The 19894-nt window shown below is 43.6% G+C and overlaps 1 protein-coding gene across 2 annotated transcripts in view; it reads right to left on the reverse strand.

Moving 5' to 3' along the window:
• LOC126411634 (cadherin-87A) overlaps positions 1 to 19894 on the reverse strand; it is a 709414-nt gene that overhangs the window by 249734 nt on the left and 439786 nt on the right. For both annotated transcript variants that reach the window (XM_050081378.1, XM_050081379.1), the window contains one exon: positions 19731 to 19802. In XM_050081378.1, coding sequence (XP_049937335.1) covers positions 19731 to 19802 — 72 coding nt within the window. The remainder of the gene's footprint in view (positions 1 to 19730; positions 19803 to 19894) is intronic.

Consider the following 19894-nt stretch of genomic DNA (forward strand, 5'->3'; position numbering starts at 1 on the left):
GTCTATCTAAATGTCCGTAGAATTTAAGGCGCCTTTTTCTCATATCGTTCTCGATGTTCGAATATGCTTCTACTGTTGAGTTCTTCTGTAGTCTGTAGCCATCTGGTGTGGGTCTTCCTCCTAAAATTTTCCTCATGATTTTGCGTTCTTCTTTTTTGATTTCTTCAATTTTGATTTTCCTGTTGAGTGCTAGTGTTTCGCTGGCATACAGTACGGCGGGTTTGATCACTGTGTTATAGTGTCTGATCTTGGTGTTTCTGGAAATGCATTGTTTGTTGTAGACGTTTCGTACCATGCCTAGTGATTTCCGTGTCTTCTGTTGTCTGTCTTCGTAAGCCAGTTTCTCTGTTCCGGTCGGTTCGATGATTTCGCCTAGGTATCTGAAGTGTGTGACCCCTTTAATTTTGCCGTACTTGGTTGTGATGTCGTCGCCTTCTCTTGTTAGGACTTGCGTTTTTTCAAAAGAGATTTGTAGGCCGACTTTCTCGGCGCATTCTTTCAGGATTTCGATCTGTGTTTTTGCTGATGTTGGGTCATAGGTCAGTATCGCTAGGTCGTCTGCGAGTGCTAGGTAAGGGATTTCCAGTCTTTTCCTTCCTAATGTGACTGGTCTCCAGGTGTTTTGTCTCCTGACTTCAGCTTCCCATTCGCTCATTACTTTGTCCAGGACGATGTTGAACAATAGCGGGGATAGTCCATCTCCTTGTCTTAGGCCAGTGTGGATTTCAAAGGGGTCCGAGATTTCGCCCATGAATTTGACTTTGGATTTTGTATTGGTTAGTGTCTGTTCGATTAGTCTTCGGGTCTTTTGGTCTAGGCCTTTTTCTCTGAGGATTTGGATGAGGGACTTTCTGTCGATCGAGTCGTAAGCCTTTTTGAAGTCGACGAAAGTGCAGATGATTTTTTTGGGGCTTGTCATGTGGGATTTTATGATTGATTTCAGGTTGAAGATTTGTTCGGGGCAGGCTCTGTTGGGTCTGAAACCCGCTTGGTATTCCGAGATGGCGGGTTCCAGTTGTCCTTGCGTTCTGGTGAGAAGGCAGGTTGATAGAATTTTGTAGATGACCGGTAGCAGGGAAATTCCTCTATAATTGTTTGTGTCTGTCCTGTCACCTTTCTTGTGTAGCGGGTGAATGAGTGCGGTCTTCCAGTCGTCAGGTATGATTTCGGTTGTCCAGGTGTTCTGTATGATTTGTGTGATTTCGTTTAGCGATTTTGGTCCTAGGTTCTTCAGCAGTTCTGCCGTTATTCCGTCTTCACCGGCTGCCTTGTTGTTTTTCAGTTTCTTTATGCAGTGGAGGATTTCTTCTTTTGTTGGTGATGGTGAGTCTTCCGGTGCGTTGGCCGGTTCTCGGGGTTCGAAGGTTGAGTTAGGTTCCGGGCAATTTAGTAATTTTGAAAAGTACTTCGCGAGCTCTTCACAGTTTTCTTTGTTGGTAAGTGCCAGTTTTCCGTCTTCTTTTCTGAAGCAGAGGTTCTGTGGTGAGTATCCTTTGACTTGCTTGGCGAACGTCCTGTAGAAATCACGTGTGTTGAAATTTCTGAAGTCTTCTTCGATGGAGTTTAGCTGATCGTTGATGATATATATATATATATATATATATGCATTTATGTCGATGTATAATTGGTTTGTTTCGTAAATATTATTTGTATTTTTACGCTGGGTCTTGCCTAGGGAAAACTGCTATCGAACGATTACATCGATGGGTCGTGTGAAGAATCAAAGTGTGTAGGATCTTTGGTAGTGTTAACTCTGCCGCGTGGAGTGCGGGCAGAGCGAGTCTGGGTGGAGTAGCGAGTAGAGCAGGTGTGTAGTGTGAAGCTCCCGCGAGTTGCCGCGCTTTCGGGGTTTGGCAGCATGTAATTGCGCTCGACTTGCGATGATAGTTTGTGACATGGTGTCGCGGACGGGAAGCATTAGCTGGCGCACATCAAGAGCCCGTTTCGTTCTGGTGACCGTGTCGAGAAGAAGGCGCGCCAACATCCAGCTTCTGCAACAGCGACGGCCGACAATGAGTGACTGTCGCCACATCCTCGATCGACGGCTTCAAACCTTCAATCAACCAACAAGGAAGACTGGAAGCACGTAAAGTTTTAGAACTGTATGGCAGACCTCAGCTTTTCAAACTTTTAAAATTGTTGCATCACAAAATTACAGCTACTTAGCATGAACCTTTGTTGCTCATTGTCCCAATTGCATTACCAAGCAGGGTCCCTTCCTTTTCCGAAATGAACCCGAGTGTCGTTGAAATTCAAACGCCAGCATAATTCCATTTCAGAGCTTTAATTTCAAAGTTCAGTTAAAGTATTCATAGCTGGCTACAATACTTAGATTACACAAGCACAAATTAAGAGTGCTAGTTTTGTTACCATATTTTAGCTTGGTACGTACTAAATTTTACTATTGTTAATTGTTCAGAATCATTTAATTCAAGTTCGAAGTTAAATCTCTTATTTCTAAATTGCGTAGATTCAAGTAGCTTTTGAAATGATTGTTGAGGTAGTCCAAGACTAACCGCATTTTGCTGAATTTCGATGTGCTTCAGAAAGAAAGCTCACTATTAACTTCAGTCACTAAATTAACTTTCGATTTTCCGGTTTTGTTAATTCTTTTGCTAAATTAAGTCAGAGTGCAGCGAAAGTTATTACTTCCGACAAACTTTCAATTTTCACACTACACGTGTCAACATCAGTTGCCACGCTTCTAGTGCTAATTATATGTGTAATTACCTTTCTTTTTCAGTTACTATAGTAATTGTCCTTAGGACTGGCGACCGTAATTTCCCCCAAATCTCAAATATCTAATTACCGCTAGTTAATTGTTAACGTAACGGCCGCACATTTACTTTCTTTATTAACTTTACCCCTTTTCAAAATTAATTTCCACCAGTTTCATTTGCATTTTTCCTTTCATTTAGATGTAACCCTTTCCTCCCTCTCTACCGACAGATTAACTTCGGTGACGATTGCTTTTTCCCAAATTTCCATTAGGTACACGCGGTTTAATTTTTCACTGTCATTAAGGTCGATAAGTGAGGGGGAGGTTACACCTTTTTGTAACACCCTGTATATTGTCCAGCAACACATATGTGACTACCTGTCAAAGGCCTTTGTGTGAAATCTTATGGGACTTAAGTGCTAAGGTCATCAGTCCCTAAGCTTACACACTACTTAACCTAAATTATCCTAAGGACAAACACACACACCCATGCCCGAGGGAGGACTCGAACCTCCGCCGGGATGAGCCGCACAGTCCATGACTGCACCGCCTATGACCGCTCGGCTAATCCCGCGCGACGACAGGGAATGGAGCCATGCTGGCTCAAGCGATGCTGCCAGCCCACTAGGTTACTGGGTTGAGGATTCATGGCGCGAACAGCCTGACCGAGGTGGTCCCACAGATTCTTGATTGGCTTTCAATCCGGGGAGTTTGGTGGCCATGGAGTACAGAAAACGGATCCTGGTGCTCTTGCTCTCCGAACCACGCACGCACACTGCGAGCTGTGACACACTGCATTGCCCTGATAATGGTGCCATAGTGCCGAGGAACAACAAATGGCATGTAGGGATGGACATTGGCCCCAAGGATAGATGCATTTGTGTTGATCCAGTGAGCGTTCTAAAATGACGAGATTACCCAGGGAATACTCTCCGTTCTCTCTCGCCTGACAACTGTTGCAAGGTGTTTGCTTTCACACGTTTCAAGCCGTACACGGCAACGGCCGTCTGTCTGATGAAGCATAAAACGTGATCTACCTGAAGGCCACCTGTCGTCACTCAGCTGACCTCCAGTTGCTAGCACACTGGACTCGCATTCGGGAGGACGACGGTTCAATGCCGCGTCCGGCCATCCTGATTTAGGTTTTCCGTGATTTCCCTAAATCGCTCCAGGCAAATGCCAGGATGGTTCCTTTGAAAGGACACGGCCGACTTCCTTCCTCGTCCACCCCTTCTCCGATGAGACCGATGACCTCGCTGTCTGTTCTCCTTCCCCAAACAACCCAACCCAACCTCCAGTTACGGTACTGGCGTGCGTTTTGGATAGTACAATTCTGCAACGCACAATACACTTTAATCATGGCAGCGTATGTGAACAGTTTACACACTTAGCCGTTTCAGAAAGGCAATAATCATCACCTTTTGGACTTCAGATAAATCATTCCATTTCTGCATTACAACAGTGGCTACATTGTTTTTCGCGTTCTCCGACAGACTTTATATACCATCCATTGTTAATGCTGCCACCTGACGTCTGCGTTGATGTCGAATACAGGCTGTGGTCACATTAATGTGGCTGGGCCGTGTATCTCGCAGACCGCGATCATGGCGACGAGATTCAGCCTGTTTCCGCTGAATAAGTTGCACCTTCACTCCGTCACGTCAACACCAAGAATGCAGAACCACTGAACGGCATTTCTAACACTATCCTGAATCAGCAATCATCTATTGCCACTGCACAGTGGGCAGATATTTTTACTGACAGGGTCGGTTGCTATTCTATGGTGCGGAAATGTGCTGAGGTAGTAGCCATACCGCCGGCCGGTGTGGCCGAGCGGTTCTAGGAGCTTTAGTCTGGAACCGCGCGACCGCTACGGTTGCAGGTTAGAATCCTGCCTCGGGCATGGATGTGCGTGATGTCCTTAGGTTAGTTAGGTTTATGCAGTATTAAATTCTAGGGGACTGATGACCTCACATGTTAAGTCCCATAGTGCTCAGAGCCATTAGTAGACATACCAAATGATGGCAAGGATCTTCGGGTGGCGAATAACTACAGAGCTATTAGTCTGCTATGTACAATATGGAAGACCTTTGAAAGAATCTGTCGTCGTCGTCGTCCCCTGTGCTGCATCGAAGCTGTGACTCTTACAGTTGAAGAACAATCCGGGTTCCAGTGAGGCCACTCGAAGGAACATCAGTTCTATGGTTGGTAGAGGAAGCCTTCGATGCCATGGGTCGCCAGGAGTACTTTGGAGCCGTCTTCATGGACGTTTTTATGCTCCAAGGTTACCTGATAGCCCAGATGTTCCATGCAAGAGAACAAAACGGCGCGTCCACCGAACGCAGACTCCATGGAGATGTACCACAAGAATCGGTTCTCTGGCCGATCCTGTACACCATGCACACTACCGATTCATCCAGGACCGACCGCATACAGCTGGCGCTATGTGCGAATGTTACCGACATGTTCGCCCACAGCATGCGTCCGTACCTTCTCCAGCATCGACTATAGAGCGCCTTTGGTGCGACAGCCAGTTGGGCAGTGAAGAGGTGGCTCAGGTTTGAAGGCGGACCAGTTCTAACGGACCTTTGACAGATCAGCATCGTTGGCAGCACAGTTCTCTAAGGCGATACAGCATGTTACCTTGGCGTCACGCTGCACAAGGGCCTAAGGGAGCATCAGCATGTTGACGATATCGGAATAGTGGCTACTGCGAGGCTCATCACCTTGTACCCGGTTCTCAATCCAAAGTCGGCATCGCCTCCAGATCTCTGCGTGATACTGTCCAAGACGCTGTTTCATCCTCTAGTCGAAAAAGCTGCGGCAGCATGAAGCGACACAGCAGAAAATGTCAAAGGCTCCAAACTATGCAGAATCGAGTGCTAAGGATAACGGTGCATGTGGAGCACCATGTCCCATCAGACATCGTACACCAAACTGCTGACGTTCAACATCTGTCTGAACGTTACTTCGAGACTGGACGATCATTCTACAGAAAAACGCAGGCCTCGTGAAACCCGAAGAGCACAAAATATGTTTCCTAGCGTCATTCTAGTTAGCATCAGAAGACATGAAAGAAAATAGGTCATCAAGAAGACAAATAAACAATAACGAATAACAAGAACAAGCGTAAAAAGAACGACAGAAATAACTGGAAGATTTAAACTCCATAAAACACCAGGGAAGAAGAAATCCCGATGAAGATACATCGTTGTCGCAGCATCTGATGCAGCTGTTGAAATCTCCTGGGTTCGTACGTTCTTACAGGAACTTAGTGCCAACATGGAGAAACCATCTCAAGTCTCTGTGAACCACTAGCGCGCGTTACAATTAATGAAAAACAATGAACAACACAAAATGACACAACACTCTGACTTAAACTTTATTACGTTAGTGAGAAAATAAAATATGGTTCCATTCTTTTTACTGTGTGAGAAGACGGGATCAGTTGGCAGACATGTTCACCAAAGCACTTTCAAAAGAAAATTTTTAAAGTAATTGCAAATCATTATGAATTGTGTCTTTAAAAGTAGAAAGCAAGAGTGGGATTGTTGCGTAGAACAGTTTATTGTGCTGATTATCCTTGAAATGTCTGTGTGTAGGTATAAGGAGCAGTCAATTGAAAACGAGGCAGATGGGAAGAAAGTAAGTAAACTGTTTATCAATTCAAAAGCAATTCATTTATCCCAGTGTGAAACAAGACGGTCAGTGCCTTCATGGAAAAATGTTTGCGGTTGCCTACGGAAACACGATTGCATCCAGGCGTGTACCTCGTGGTCCGATGCAAGTCGACGCCAGCACATGTCTTCCTTCAGGGCTCCAAAAACATGGAAATCGCTTGGGGGAGAAATCGGAACTTTATGGAGGATATGTAAGATCATCCGAAAGAAACTTCTGTAGCGTAGTCCAAACGCCCAGGTATGTTGACGGACGAGATCATTACGTTGCAGCGTAACGCCCGCCGACATGTTTCCATGGCTACTACGGCTACACTGAGGAAGTTCCGCTGGAAAGCCCTTAGATATTGCCCGTACAGTCCCGATCCTCCCCACGGGATTTCCATATTTTTTGAGCCCTTAAGAAAGACATCCGCTTCGGACGAAGAGCACACCGGGGTACTATCATGATTTGTTAGGCAACTGTAAACATTTTTCCATGATGGCGTTGACCGTCATGTCTCACAGTGGAATAAATGTATTAACAGTTTTGGCGATTACTTTTGAAATAATAAATAGTTTATTTACTTTTTTCCCAAGTTTCTCGTTTTCTTTTGACTGTCCGTTATACGTATATGTCGCATCTGATGTAATTTTTGTCTTCGGCACATCTAACTGACACATGATCTTTTATTCCATAGCAGACCGTTTTTCTATTAGCATTGTTAATTGCTAGTGTTCTGTGTGCTGTGTTTAAATGTAGTTTTGCTCAAGAAATAAAAATTGTTCTTAATAAGCTGTTATAACTTGATTACAGGCTATCCAACAGTTTGTGAAGCAATTTGGGCAACGGGCTTCTGAGGAATGTGTTTAGAACTGCCTATTCGGACTACAAATGAATCAGTTACACAGAAATACAAACTTATGGCAGTAGCCCACCCTGTCAGTTGCTCTACCTTCAGTCATGTTTCGGTTTTTGTAATTTTTTTCTTGTATGGAAATCAAGTAATACTAAGATCACTCCTTACATGTCCTTATCATGAATATTACCCACTCTTATAATAGACGTATTGAGTAGGCATACAGGATGGATCAGTTTCATCCATAATGGAGAATAAATCGGGATAGGGATGAGATACAGCAAAATAAAAGTTGTAAGTGACGAAGAGAGTCATGCATTGCTACTAGTGGCCGTGACCTTGAACGTTATTATTCAAGATGATTTGGAAGTTCAAGGGGATTTTTTTGAAATGGGAATGTTAAAATTTGATTTAAAGTTCGAGAGAGCGGCAAGTTTACGTATAAAACGATTCTTATTCAGGGTCATGACAAGGTTCAACCAAGTGACAACGTTTTTAGTTCTAGTAGGGATTAACTCGGAATAGAGGAGGGATACAGCAAAATATAATGTTAGACGCAGATTGGAAGGGGCATAATTATCGTAAGTCATCCAAAGTTTGAGTTTTGTTTCATGGAAACTCCTATTGCTGATATCGGATCTGGTAAGAGAAAACATAGATTGGAACTTTAGTTTTAATTAACGTGTTTATTTGCAAAAATAAATACATCACAGCGTATAAATGTTATTGCGGCATTTGAAAGACAGAGAAAACATCAATAAAACGTAGACCATTGATTTACAAATCGTTGGATGAATCTCCACGCCTCTCACTCCTCGGAATTCCCCTTCCCATTTGTATCTATCATTGTACGAGTATTCTGCTGTATTCCTCCTCTATTCTAAGTTAGTCTCTACTAAACTAAAACATACTTGCTTATTTGACTTTCGTTGAACTAGCCATGACTTAGAATAATGTATCATTTTTTACGTAAAATTTGCCATCCTTTTCAAATCTTGAATCAGATATTAGGCCCCCCCCCCCCCCAAAAAAAAAAACACTTTAACCTACAAAACCTCTTGAAAATCACGTTCGGCAATGCGTGACTCTCTTTGCCACCAACAGCTTTTATCTAAAGCATTTTGCTGTATCTCATCTCCATCCCGAGCTCCCCATTATGGATTAAAATGGTCCACCCTGTACAGGGTTATTACAAATGATTGAAGTGATTTCACAGCTCTACAATAACTATATTGTTTGAGATATTTTCACAATGCTTTGCACACACATACAAAAACTCAAAAAGTTTTTTTAGGCATTCACAAATGTTCGATATGTGCCCCTTTAGTGACTCGGCAGACATCAAGCCGATAATCAAGTTCCTCCCACACTCGGCGCAGCATGTCCCCATCAATGAGTTCGAAAGCATCGTTGCTGCGAGCTCGCAGTTCTGGCACGTTTCTTGGTAGAGGAGGTTTAAACACTGAATCTTTCACATAACCCCATAGAAAGAAATCGCATGGGGTGAAGTCGGGAAAGCGTGGAGGCCATGACATGAATTGCTGATCATGATCTCCACCACGACCGATCCATCGGTTTTCCAATCTCCTGTTTAAGAAATGCCGAACATCATGATGGAAGTGCGGTGGAGCACCATCCTGTTGAAAGATGAAGTCGGCGCTGTCGGTCTCCAGTTGTGGTATGAGCCAATTTTCCAGCGTGTCCAGATACACGTGTCCTCTAACGTTTTTTTCGCAGAAGAAAAAGGGGCCGTAAACTTTAAACCGTGAGATTGCTCAAAACACGTTAACTTTTGGTGAATTGCGAATTTGCTGCACGAATGCGTGAGGATTCTCTACCGCCCAGATTCGCACATGTGTCTGTTCACTTCACCATTAAGAAAAAATGTTGCTTCATCACTAAAAACAAGTTTCGCACTGAACGCATCCTCTTCCATGAGTTGTTGCAACCGCGCCGAAAATTCAAAGCGTTTGACTTTGTCATCGGGTGTCAGTGCTTGTAGCAATTGTAAACGGTAAGGCTTCTGCTTTAGCCTTTTCCGTACGATTTTCCAAACCGTCGGCTGTGGTACGTTTAGCTCCCTGCTTGCTTTATTCGTCGACTTCCGCGGGCTACGCGTGAAACTTGCCCGCACGCGTTCAACCGTTTCTTCGCTCACTGCAGGCCGACCCGTTGATTTCCCCTTACAGAGGCATCCAGAAGCTTTAAACTGCGCATACCATCGCCGAATGGAGTTAGCAGTTGGTGGATCTTTGTTGAACTTCGTCCTGAAGTGTCGTTGCATTGTTATGACTGACTGATGTGAGTGCATTTCAAGCACGACATACGCTTTCTCGGCTCCTGTCGCCATTTTGTCTCACTGCGCTCTCGAGCGCTCTGGCGGCAGAAACCTGAAGTGCGGCTTCAGCCGAACAAAACTTTTTGAGTTTTTCTACGTATCTGTAGTGTGTTGTGACCATATGTCAATGAATGGAGCTACAGTGAATTTATGAAATCGCTTCAATCATTTGTAATAGCCCTGTGTATATACTACTTATACATCCATGAACGTTTGTGATCTTTTGTTCGAGGAGATCAGGAAATAAAAGAGTAATCTGTATGAAAATCAAAATAAAGCGTTATGGTGAAATAAAACAAAACATTAACTGAAATAAAGGCAGATTGTTCTCCTCCTAAATCAACATCTGCTGCTGGGTAATACAGAGTATCGTGTTACTCCTCCCCGTACACGGTGACGCAGTTGGCGCTTCCTTGGCATGCTGTCCCACAGTCATCCAGACCCATTGCTGCTCAAGTCTGTTCGACACTTCCACAGCGACACTCCTGGGCACATGCAGTGAATCAGACGGGTTTCCGCAACGACGCACCCCAAATTTCAACAAACCCGAAGAACGCTCAGTTGGGTTCTTCCCATAATATGCCCCTGGTCATGCCATTCAGTTTATTCCTGTCTCCTGGACAAAGGTGGACAGGAGGCGGCGTGGTTGCGGGCTAGTGCTTTATCGACTTGAAAGCCGAAATCATCTCGGATGTGTTGACTGGAGCTGGACAATAGGTTCGTGAACCCTTTTCCGTTGTTGCACAGTCCTCAAATTTCCCATAGGTGGCGAAGAGAGATGTTCGGCATCTGTGCGTGCTATTGGCACTAATGGTTGACTGACCCATTTCCTGCTGAACCAGCGGGACACCGTGACAGAAACGTGCCTTGGTATCTGGTAGTCTTCAGTCTCGCCAACGATGTTAATCAGGCATCAGACAAATCTTACACTCGACAGCCATGAAAACCCGACGCCATTAACCAGATTCTGTTCCAGGTGCTTCCTTGCCCCTTTCGTTCTAGCGGACTTTTACTTTTCGCATTCTCTTCAGGGTATCTGAAAGTCGTGTGGCTTAGTGGTCTGGTGCCAGTCTTCTAACAGCACGCCGTTTCGGTGACTTGCGTGTCCCTGACCTATCCCAGCTATCCATCCGTTGATGTCGAATCCGGACCACGTGTCGTTTCTGTCGAATATTCACAGCACTGGGAAGTGAATGCTACCTTAGATTGAGAAATCCGTGGTCCGATAGGTATTCGATCCCGCGATCTTTCATTTCCACGCACGCGCTTTACTGCTAGACCATTGTTAATTCTGTTTTTGTTGCAAACACAAATAAAAACGCTCCTTCTTCTGGGCATAAAATGAATCTTCTTTGAGAAACATTCATAACTGGAAGTCCTTTTTGGTTGTAATTGCAAAACAATAATCGTCTCTTCTTGCAGTAAACCAAAAGTTAACTTCTTCGGCATGTGCTGTTACAAAGGCAAATCTCTCCTCTATGATATTTAATCAAATTAGAATTTTTTTTTATTTTAAAATCTGGTGTAGCCTCGACGGACCGTACTGCAGGTGCCTACACTGGCGTCCAGTCGATAGTACAGGTGAAAGGAAGACTGACTTTGACGTAGCGTCGACATCGAGGTCATTAGAGACGGAGCACAATATCGGGTTGTGCCAAAGATGGGGAAGGAAATCGGCCGTGCTCTTTCAGAGGAACCATCTCGGTATCTGCCTAGAGCGACTTTGACAAATCACGGAAAAACTTAAATCTGGCTAGCTGGACACAGGTTTGAACCATCGTCCTCCCGAGTGCGAGTCCAGTGAGCTAACCACTGCGCTGTCTCACTCGGTGGATCGTACAATGGCGAATACTGTCCTGGGATACGTTATGCCAAGCCAGATCGACTTGCTCACACAGTTCTGTAAGAGTTGTTGGTTGACGAGTCGCACGAGTTCTAACATATCCCACACGTACTCGATTGGAGACAAGTCGGGAAATAGTGCTGGCCAGAGAAGTTGCGGCACGTCTTGCAGAGCACGTTGACTTTCATGAGCGATCATTTTCCTGTTGGGACAACACGTCACCTTCCTGCTGCAGGAACGGCAAAAGAATGGGTCTAACAACATTCTGTACGTGCCGAGCGCTGGTTAGCGACCCCTCCAGGAAGACCAAGGTTGAACGAAAGTTGAAGCTTATCGGACGCCAGATCATAAGGAATGGGGTGGAGCCAGTGTCTCTTGGACGAATGCATTCTACAAGACAGCGCTCACCAGATTTGTGTCGTGCACCAAAACGAAATCACTTGGGTGCAGGCAGATTCTGTTTTCATCACTGAAGACCACGGCGTGCCGTTCCATTTCTGAGTGATCATATGACGACACCAGTGGAGTCGCGCAGGTTGGTGCTATAGCGTGAGTGGCTAGAGGTGGGCTTGTCCGTAGTCCCAAGTCAATAACCGGTTCACAATAGTCTTGGCTTGGTGTGGTAGCTGTGCGTTCTGTCACTGCTGGCCTCAAAATAGGACGATCCTTGTGGATGTCTGTGCTGCATGTGTAACACCATATCTTAGACACTACATACCCTTTCTGGGTATAGTACCGCTTCATAATGTAAAAACTACTGCTGCTGGAGAAAAACCAACGTTTGGGCCACGACTGCAGCGGCCTTCTTCTGGGTCTAATTAGACCCAAACCCAGAAGAAGGCCGCTGCAATCGTGGCCGAAACGTTGGTTTTTCTCCAGCAGCAATAGTTTTTACATTATGAAGCGGTACTGTACCCAGCCCCCCATGAACCATGGACCTTGCCATTGGTGGGGAGGCTTGCGTGCCTCAACGATACAGGTAGCCGTACCGTAGGTGCAACCACAACGGAGGGGTATCTGTTGAGAGGCCAGACAAACGTGTGGTTCCTGAAGAGGGGCAGTAGCCATTTCAGTAGTTGCAGGGGCAACAGTCTGGATGATTGACTGATCTGGCCTTGTAACACTAACCAAAATGGCCTTGCTGTTCTGGTACTGCGAACGGGTGAAAGCAAGGGGAAACTACAGCCGTAATTTTTCCCGAGGGCATGCAGCTTTACTGTATGATTAAATGATGATGACGTCCTCTTGGGTAAAATATTCCGGAGGTAAAATAGTCCCCCATTCGGATCTCCGTGCGGGGACTACTCAACACGATGTTGTTTTCAGGAGAAAGAAAACTGGCGTTCTACGGATCGGAGCGTGGAATGTCAGATCCCTTAATCGGGCAGGTAGGCTAGAAAATTTAAAAAGGGAAATGGATAGGTTAAAGTTAGATATAGTGGGAATTAGTGAAGTTCGGTGGCAGGAGGAACAAGACTTCTGGTCAGGTGAATACAGGGTTATAAATACAAAATCAAATAGGGGTAATGCAGGAGTAGGTTTAATAATGAATAAAAAAAATAGGTGTACTGGTAAGTTACTACAAACAGCATAGTGAACGCATTATTGTGGCCAAGATAGCCACGAAGCCCACGCCTACTACAGTAGTACAAGTTTATATGCCAACTAGCTCTGCAGATGACGAAGAAATTGATGAAATGTATGATGAGATAAAAGAAGTTATTCAGGTAGTGAAGGGAGACGAAAATTTAATAGTCATGGGTGACTGGAATTCGTCAGTAGGAAAAGGGAGAGAAGGAAACATAGTAGGTGAACATGGATTGGGGCTAAGAAATGAAAGAGGAATCCGCCTGGTAGAATTTTGCGCAGAGCATAACTTAATCATAGCTAATACTTGGTTTAAGAATCATGAAAGAAGGTTGTATACAAGGAAGAACCCTGGAGATACTAAAAGGTATCAGATAGATTATATAATGGTAAGGCAGAGATTTAGGAACCAGGTTTTAAATTGTAAGACATTTCCAGGGACAGATGTGGACTCTGGCCACAATCTATTGGTTATGAACTGTAGATTAAAACTGAAGAAACTGCAAAAAGGTGGGAATTTAAGGAGATGGGACCTGGATAAACTGACTAAACCAGAGGTTGTACAGAGTTTCAGGGAGAGCATAAGGGAACAATTGACAGGAATGGGGGAAAGAAATACAGTAGAAGAAGAATCGGTAGCTTTGAGGGATGAAATAGTGAAGGCAGCAGAGCATCAAACAGGTAAAAAGACGAGGGCTAGTAGAAACCCTTGGGTAACAGAAGAAATATTGAATTTAATTGATGAAAGGAGAAAATATAAAAATGCAGTAAATGAAGCAAGCAGAAAGCAATACAACCGTCTCAAAAATGATATCGACAGGAAGTGCAAAATGGCTAAGCAGGGATGGCTAGAGGACAAATGTAAGGATGTAGAGGCTTATCTCACTAGGGGTAAGATAGATACTGCCTACAGGAAAATTAAAGAGACCTTTGGAGAAAGGAGAACCACTTGCATGAATTTCAAGAGCTTTGATGGAAACCCAGTTCTAAGCAAAGAAGGGAAAGCAGAAAGGTGGAAGGAGTATATAGAGGGCAATGTACTTGAGGACAATATTATGGAAATGGAAGAGGATGTAGATGAAGATGAAATGGGAGATATGATATTGCGTGAAGAGTTTGACAGAGCACTGAAAGACCTGAGTCGAAACGAGGCCCCCGGAGTAGACAACATTCCATTAGAACTACTGACAACCTTGGGAGAGCCTGTCCTGGCAAAACTCTACCATCTGGTGAGCAAGATGTATGAGACAGGCGAAATACCCACAGATTTCAAGACGAATATAATAATCCCAATCCCAAAGAAAGCAGGTGTTGACAGATGTGAAAATTACCGAACTATCAGTTTAATAAGTCACAGCTGCAAAATAGTAACGCGAATTCTTTACAGACGAATGGAAAAACTGATAGAAGCCGACCTCGGGGAAGATCAGTTTGGATTCCGTAGAAATGTTGGAACACGTGAGGCAATACTGACCCTACGACTTACCTTAGAAGAAAGATTAGGGAAAGGCAAACGTACGTTTCTAGCATTTGTAGACTTAGAGAAAGCTTTTGACAATGTAGATTGGAATACTCTCTTTTAAATTCTGGAAGTGGCAGGGGTAAAATACAGAGAGCGAAAGGCTGTTTACAATTTGTACAGAAAGCAGATGGCAGTTATAAGAGTCGAGGGGTGTGAAAGGGAAGCAGTGGTTGGGAAGGGAGTGAGACAGGGTTGTAGCCTATCCCCGATGTTATTCCACCTGTATATTGAGCAAGCAATAAAGGAAACAAAAGAAAAGTTCGGAGTAGGTATTAAAATCCATGGAGAAGAAATAAAAACTTTGAGGTTTGCCGATGACATTGTAATTCTGTCAGAGACAGCAAAGGACTTGGAAGAGCAGTTGAACGGAATGGACAGTGTCTTGAAAGGAGGGTATAAGATGAACATCAACAAAAGCAAAACAAGGGTAATGGAATGTAGTCGAATTAAGTCGGGTGGTGCTGAGGGAATTAGATTAGGAAATGAGACACTTAAAGTAGTAAAGGAGTTTTGCTATTTGGGGAGCAAAATAACTGATGATGGTCGAAGTAGAGAGGATATAAAATGTAGTCTGGCAATGGCAAGGAAAGCAATTCTGAAGAAGAAAAATTTGTTAACATCGAGTATAGATTTAAGTGTCAGGAAGTCGTTTCTGAAAGTATTTGTATGGAGTGTAGCCCTGTATGGAAGTGAAACGTGGACGATAAATAGCTTAGACAAGAAGAGAATAGAAGCTTTCGAAATGTGGTGCTACAGAAGAATGCTGAAGATTAGATGGGTTGATCACATAACTAGTGAGGAGGTATTGAATAGAATTGGGGAGAAGATTAGCTTGTGGCACAACTTGACTAGAAGAAGGGATCGGTTGGTAGGACATGTTCTGAGGCATCAAGGGATCACCAATTTAGTATTGGAGGGCAGTGTGGAAGGTAAAAATCGTAGAGGGAGACCAAGAGATGAATACACTAAGCAGATTCAGAAGGATGTAGGTTGCAGTAGGTACTGGGAGATGAAGAAGCTTGCACAGGATAGAGTAGCATGGAGAGCTGCATCAAACCAGTCTCAGGACTGAAGACCACAACAACAACAACTATACCCAGAAAACTTTTATGTCGGCTGACTCTGACCGCGGAAGCCTACGCATTTATACACACCTTTTGTTGATTCATTTAGCTTTCTATTCTGTTCAACATCCCATCGTTGAATTTCTTTAATTAGTGTATGATTAATTCAATACTGTAATGAAGTGTAATCTCTGTAATATGCACAATATGAGCAAATGATATTTTGTCTTCCTCATATAATCTCTTTGGTTATCTTTGAGGTTGAATAGTTTTGTTTAAATAATTTTTTTTGTAGAAATATCAATACGTTCTGTTTTAATTAATATGTTTGGTTGTTTTTATGTAATTGCTGATCCTCACTTAGGGTTCTTGGTTATTTTGTATGTAAAAGGTTATGTGGTTCCCCTCCGGAACGGAACTTAGTAGCGCGCGCAAATTGTGGTTGGCGTAGGTAGAAGAGGTGGACCAAGAGTCAGTCGGGGACGAGCTACCAAAATATCAACCGCTCATGTAAAAGTTGTGTATTGTGCTGGTTCCGAGAGAGAGCCTTTTTCTGACGTCTTCCAATGCCTCGGATGGATGGACAAAGAGCTGGAACCATTCTGGAATTGGTATCTATCATCACCACCAAGAAATGACAGAGTCCAGCAATTCTACCTGTAAATCCACCTACCAACATGCAATCGCCATCACATTGCGCAATCACTGTAATGGAACACTATAGTAATGTACAGTGAAGGATCAGTTAATAGGATGTTATAGTGTACGCAAATATAAGGTAAAATTTGACTAAACTCTTGTACCTACCGCGATTTATCCTCAGTCACATATCCACTTAGGGTCCCTTCCACGCTAAAGTGTTTACCGAGTGTCCTTTACTGAAGGCATATTAAAATTAATATGGCAATAGAGTGTTCTAAAATTAATATTGTTTGTTGAAAGGATCTTACAAATATCTCAAATTTGTGTTTCACTGCAATAAAAGTTAAGAACTGCAACTGTTGAGAGTTATATGTTCATGCTTGCTAAGTGGTTCACTGATGTAATGAAAGTGTGTTTAGTTTGCTCTGCTAGAGAGGTCAAGATTAAGCCCCCCCCCCCCCTCCATTGAAAGTAGTTCAAAGGCACAAAGTTACTTAATTATAGAAAGTTTCAATTACTCTTGCTATTCAAGTCAAATTCTGTGCAATATTGGGTTCCTCTTGCGTATTAAAAGTGCATATTAATGTTGTAACAGGATCCATAGTTTGTCTATTGTGCTCATGCTACATAACGATTAATAGAAAGACAACTATCTATGAAAACAGTAACTTCTTTATTCAAAAGACAGTGAGAAGTAATCTGTTAGTGAATTCCATTTAATTTTCATTCTAAATAAAAAGATGTCTAGCAGTGAGAGACTTAATCTATGCACAATAACTAATTGTGCAGTACATCATATCTATATTTCATGTCATATAGGAATATGTTTGTAAAGTAATATTTTTGATTCTAAAGTGCACTGTAACAGTAATATTATTGAAACCACTCAGTTTGACTAAGACCTGAAGATAGTAGTGTGCATCGTTATCTGTTATATTTATGCAAATAGTTTGTTCTGCTCTAGCTGTCAACTCCAAACTTAACGTTAACATATGCAGGTGTCAGAGTTCATCGCACTCGCGTATGGCAAAATATAGGTTGTGTTTGTCCGTTAAAGTTACTCATACCTACTTTCTTAAACAAGAATGTTAATCATTCTCATGCCTAATTAGGCTGGCGACCGTTTTCTTTATTCTTTGAATAGTGTAGATAGGTAAAAAATTGTTTGTATTTACGTAATTTTGACTTTCACTTCCGATAAGCTACCCCGTCAGGTACAACGCGGTCAACATAACAAAATTCCTCTCAGAGGGTAACACTGCCCTGTTTCTTTATACTATAATTGCTTGAATAAAAATAATTTCATTATACAAACTGCCTCCAGCTTTGAGGTTATGGTATAGCAGTAGCGGACTTCCAGAACCTCGGGACTGATGACCACAGATGTTAAGTCCCATAGTGCTCAGAGCCATTTCCAGAACCTCATCTACAGGTGTGAGAATGTTCGTGTGACGGCTGACACCAGCATCGTTGCACAACTGACACAGTACATCCAGCTTGTGTGTCAGTTCTCCGAAAGGACCATCCCGCCATTCAGAAGGTCCCAGATTGACCCGTTATAGCTCGCTCACTTGGCTTGAGGAAGCACGAGTGCGTCTCCATGGCGCGGTTGCCTGCTTGCTTCACACATTTGCACTGTACTGAGTCTTCTGGCTGTGAGCATTCCCTATTAAAGGGTAGACACAGATGACGCTCTGGTAACAATGCCACTACGCTATCTGCTGAAGAACGAAGATGAAAACAGTGTCGGTACATCTACGGATACCGTCATCGGATCAAAATAGACGTCCTCTCCCCATATATACAAATTTTTTCCGGCAGTGCGTTTCAGACGGGTTTAATAATCCTTAACTGCGCGTTTAAACGTATGCGAGCTCTCGACAGCACATGCCCAAGTTAAGACCTTCAGTGGGTACCTTTCACTGACATACCGATTTCCCGTGGCGTCTGTAAACAGCCGAGCGCTCGTGAAGCATTGCGGACAGGGCGACTAGTGTGACGTCACAAGTTCGTTGCGGGACCCAGATTCGTCGTGGGCTCGCTCAAACAGAACTGATAACTAGGCCCGACTCGTGGTGCCTAAAAGGTATGATTTGTAGAGACCTTAACTCTTGGTCAGCTGCTATCAGTACGAGGCTCTTTTCAGTTCTGTGGCTGACAGCAGCTGTTCAACGTTCGAGCGACGTCGCTCTGTTATACGCTTATTCCGCGGTTCACCTCCCTACTGACAACACTAAGGCCAGTATTACACTATCAAATTTCTTTGTCAAAGATGTGATCAAATATTCCGTCAAATATATTTGACAAAGATCTTTGACGTAGCGCTAGAAGGGGTATTACACTGCCATCATATTTTTCGTCAAAGTTCAAGATGGCTGACAACAACAACATGTTATTAACCGCAGCAGTTGCATGTACCACAATTGCACTGTGTGCACATGCGGAAGAGAAGCGGAGGAAAAAAGGAAACATACCTGGCTGAAGCCATTGGTTTTACGACGATACGATAAAAGCATTCAACAAAACTTGTTACGTGAGCTTATAGTGGAGGACGTCAAGTCGTACATCAATTACTTAAGAATGGATGAGCATACATTTCTGTATGTGCTCAGTGAAGTGTATCCTCATATCACAAGGAATAATATTCACTTAAGAACTTCTACATCTGTAGAAGACAGGCTCACTGTAACACACTGATTCCTTGTTACAGGAGAGGGTTAGGTTAGGTTAGGTTAGGTTAGGTTAGGTTAGGTCAGGTCAGATCAGATTAGGTTAGGTCAGGTCAGGTCAGGTCTCCAATCTTCTTAATCTATTTTTGTATTCAGGGTGCCTCGCATTGTAAAGCGCCTCATCAGCTTCATACATCTCTCGTAATTTTGTAGTTGTCGGCACACACCAACTGTATTTACCGGTAATGTTTATAAAAACACTACAGACGACAGCACGCTGCAGCGATGCTAGCGCTCCATGTGGTAACATGTCACATCGCAGTGAACAGAAGACAAGCGACTTCTTTGATCAAATCTACAGCGAGGCCCTAGATTTGGTCAAATATTGGACGACATTTGACAAAGTTCACTATTAAACCATCTAATAACTTTGACAAAGATTTTTGAAAAAGATATTTGACAAAGAAATTTGACAGTGTAATACCGGCCTAAGAGCGTAAAGTGACAATGCATGTACAGTGTGAATTTGAGATGGCCCTTTGAGGCGTGTTGGCACGTGGCGCATTGTTCCGTTCACGCATGGAGACACAGGGCACTCTATTTAACTAAAGGATTACTTTTAAAGTCATTACACGGGCGGCCTGTCGGCAGTGCAGAGCATAATGAAAGTCATTTCCAATTAAGAAGCACACTCTGCGGGATGGTGCAAAATATTTTTTGGTCAGTTTATTTTAATATGAAATCAGATGAGCTGCTTGAACAGTTACGAATCAGTCGGCACAGCAAAGTAGCGTTGCGCAGAAGTAGGAGCCGTTCGTGGCAGTACTCACCAGCGCATGGCGCAGCCGCACAGGCCAGCAGCAGCACAGCCAGCAGCGTCGCGCGCTCCATCTGCCGGCACTCTGCAACAAAGGAAAGAGGCGGCTCGTGACGGCGTGTTCACATTAACGTGGCGGCCGGGTGTGGGTCCTGCCTGGCGGCGGATTAGCCGAAG

The sequence above is a fragment of the Schistocerca serialis genome, chromosome 1 (assembly GCF_023864345.2).
Source record: "Schistocerca serialis cubense isolate TAMUIC-IGC-003099 chromosome 1, iqSchSeri2.2, whole genome shotgun sequence".
In the NCBI taxonomy this organism is placed as follows: domain Eukaryota; kingdom Metazoa; phylum Arthropoda; class Insecta; order Orthoptera; family Acrididae; genus Schistocerca; species Schistocerca serialis.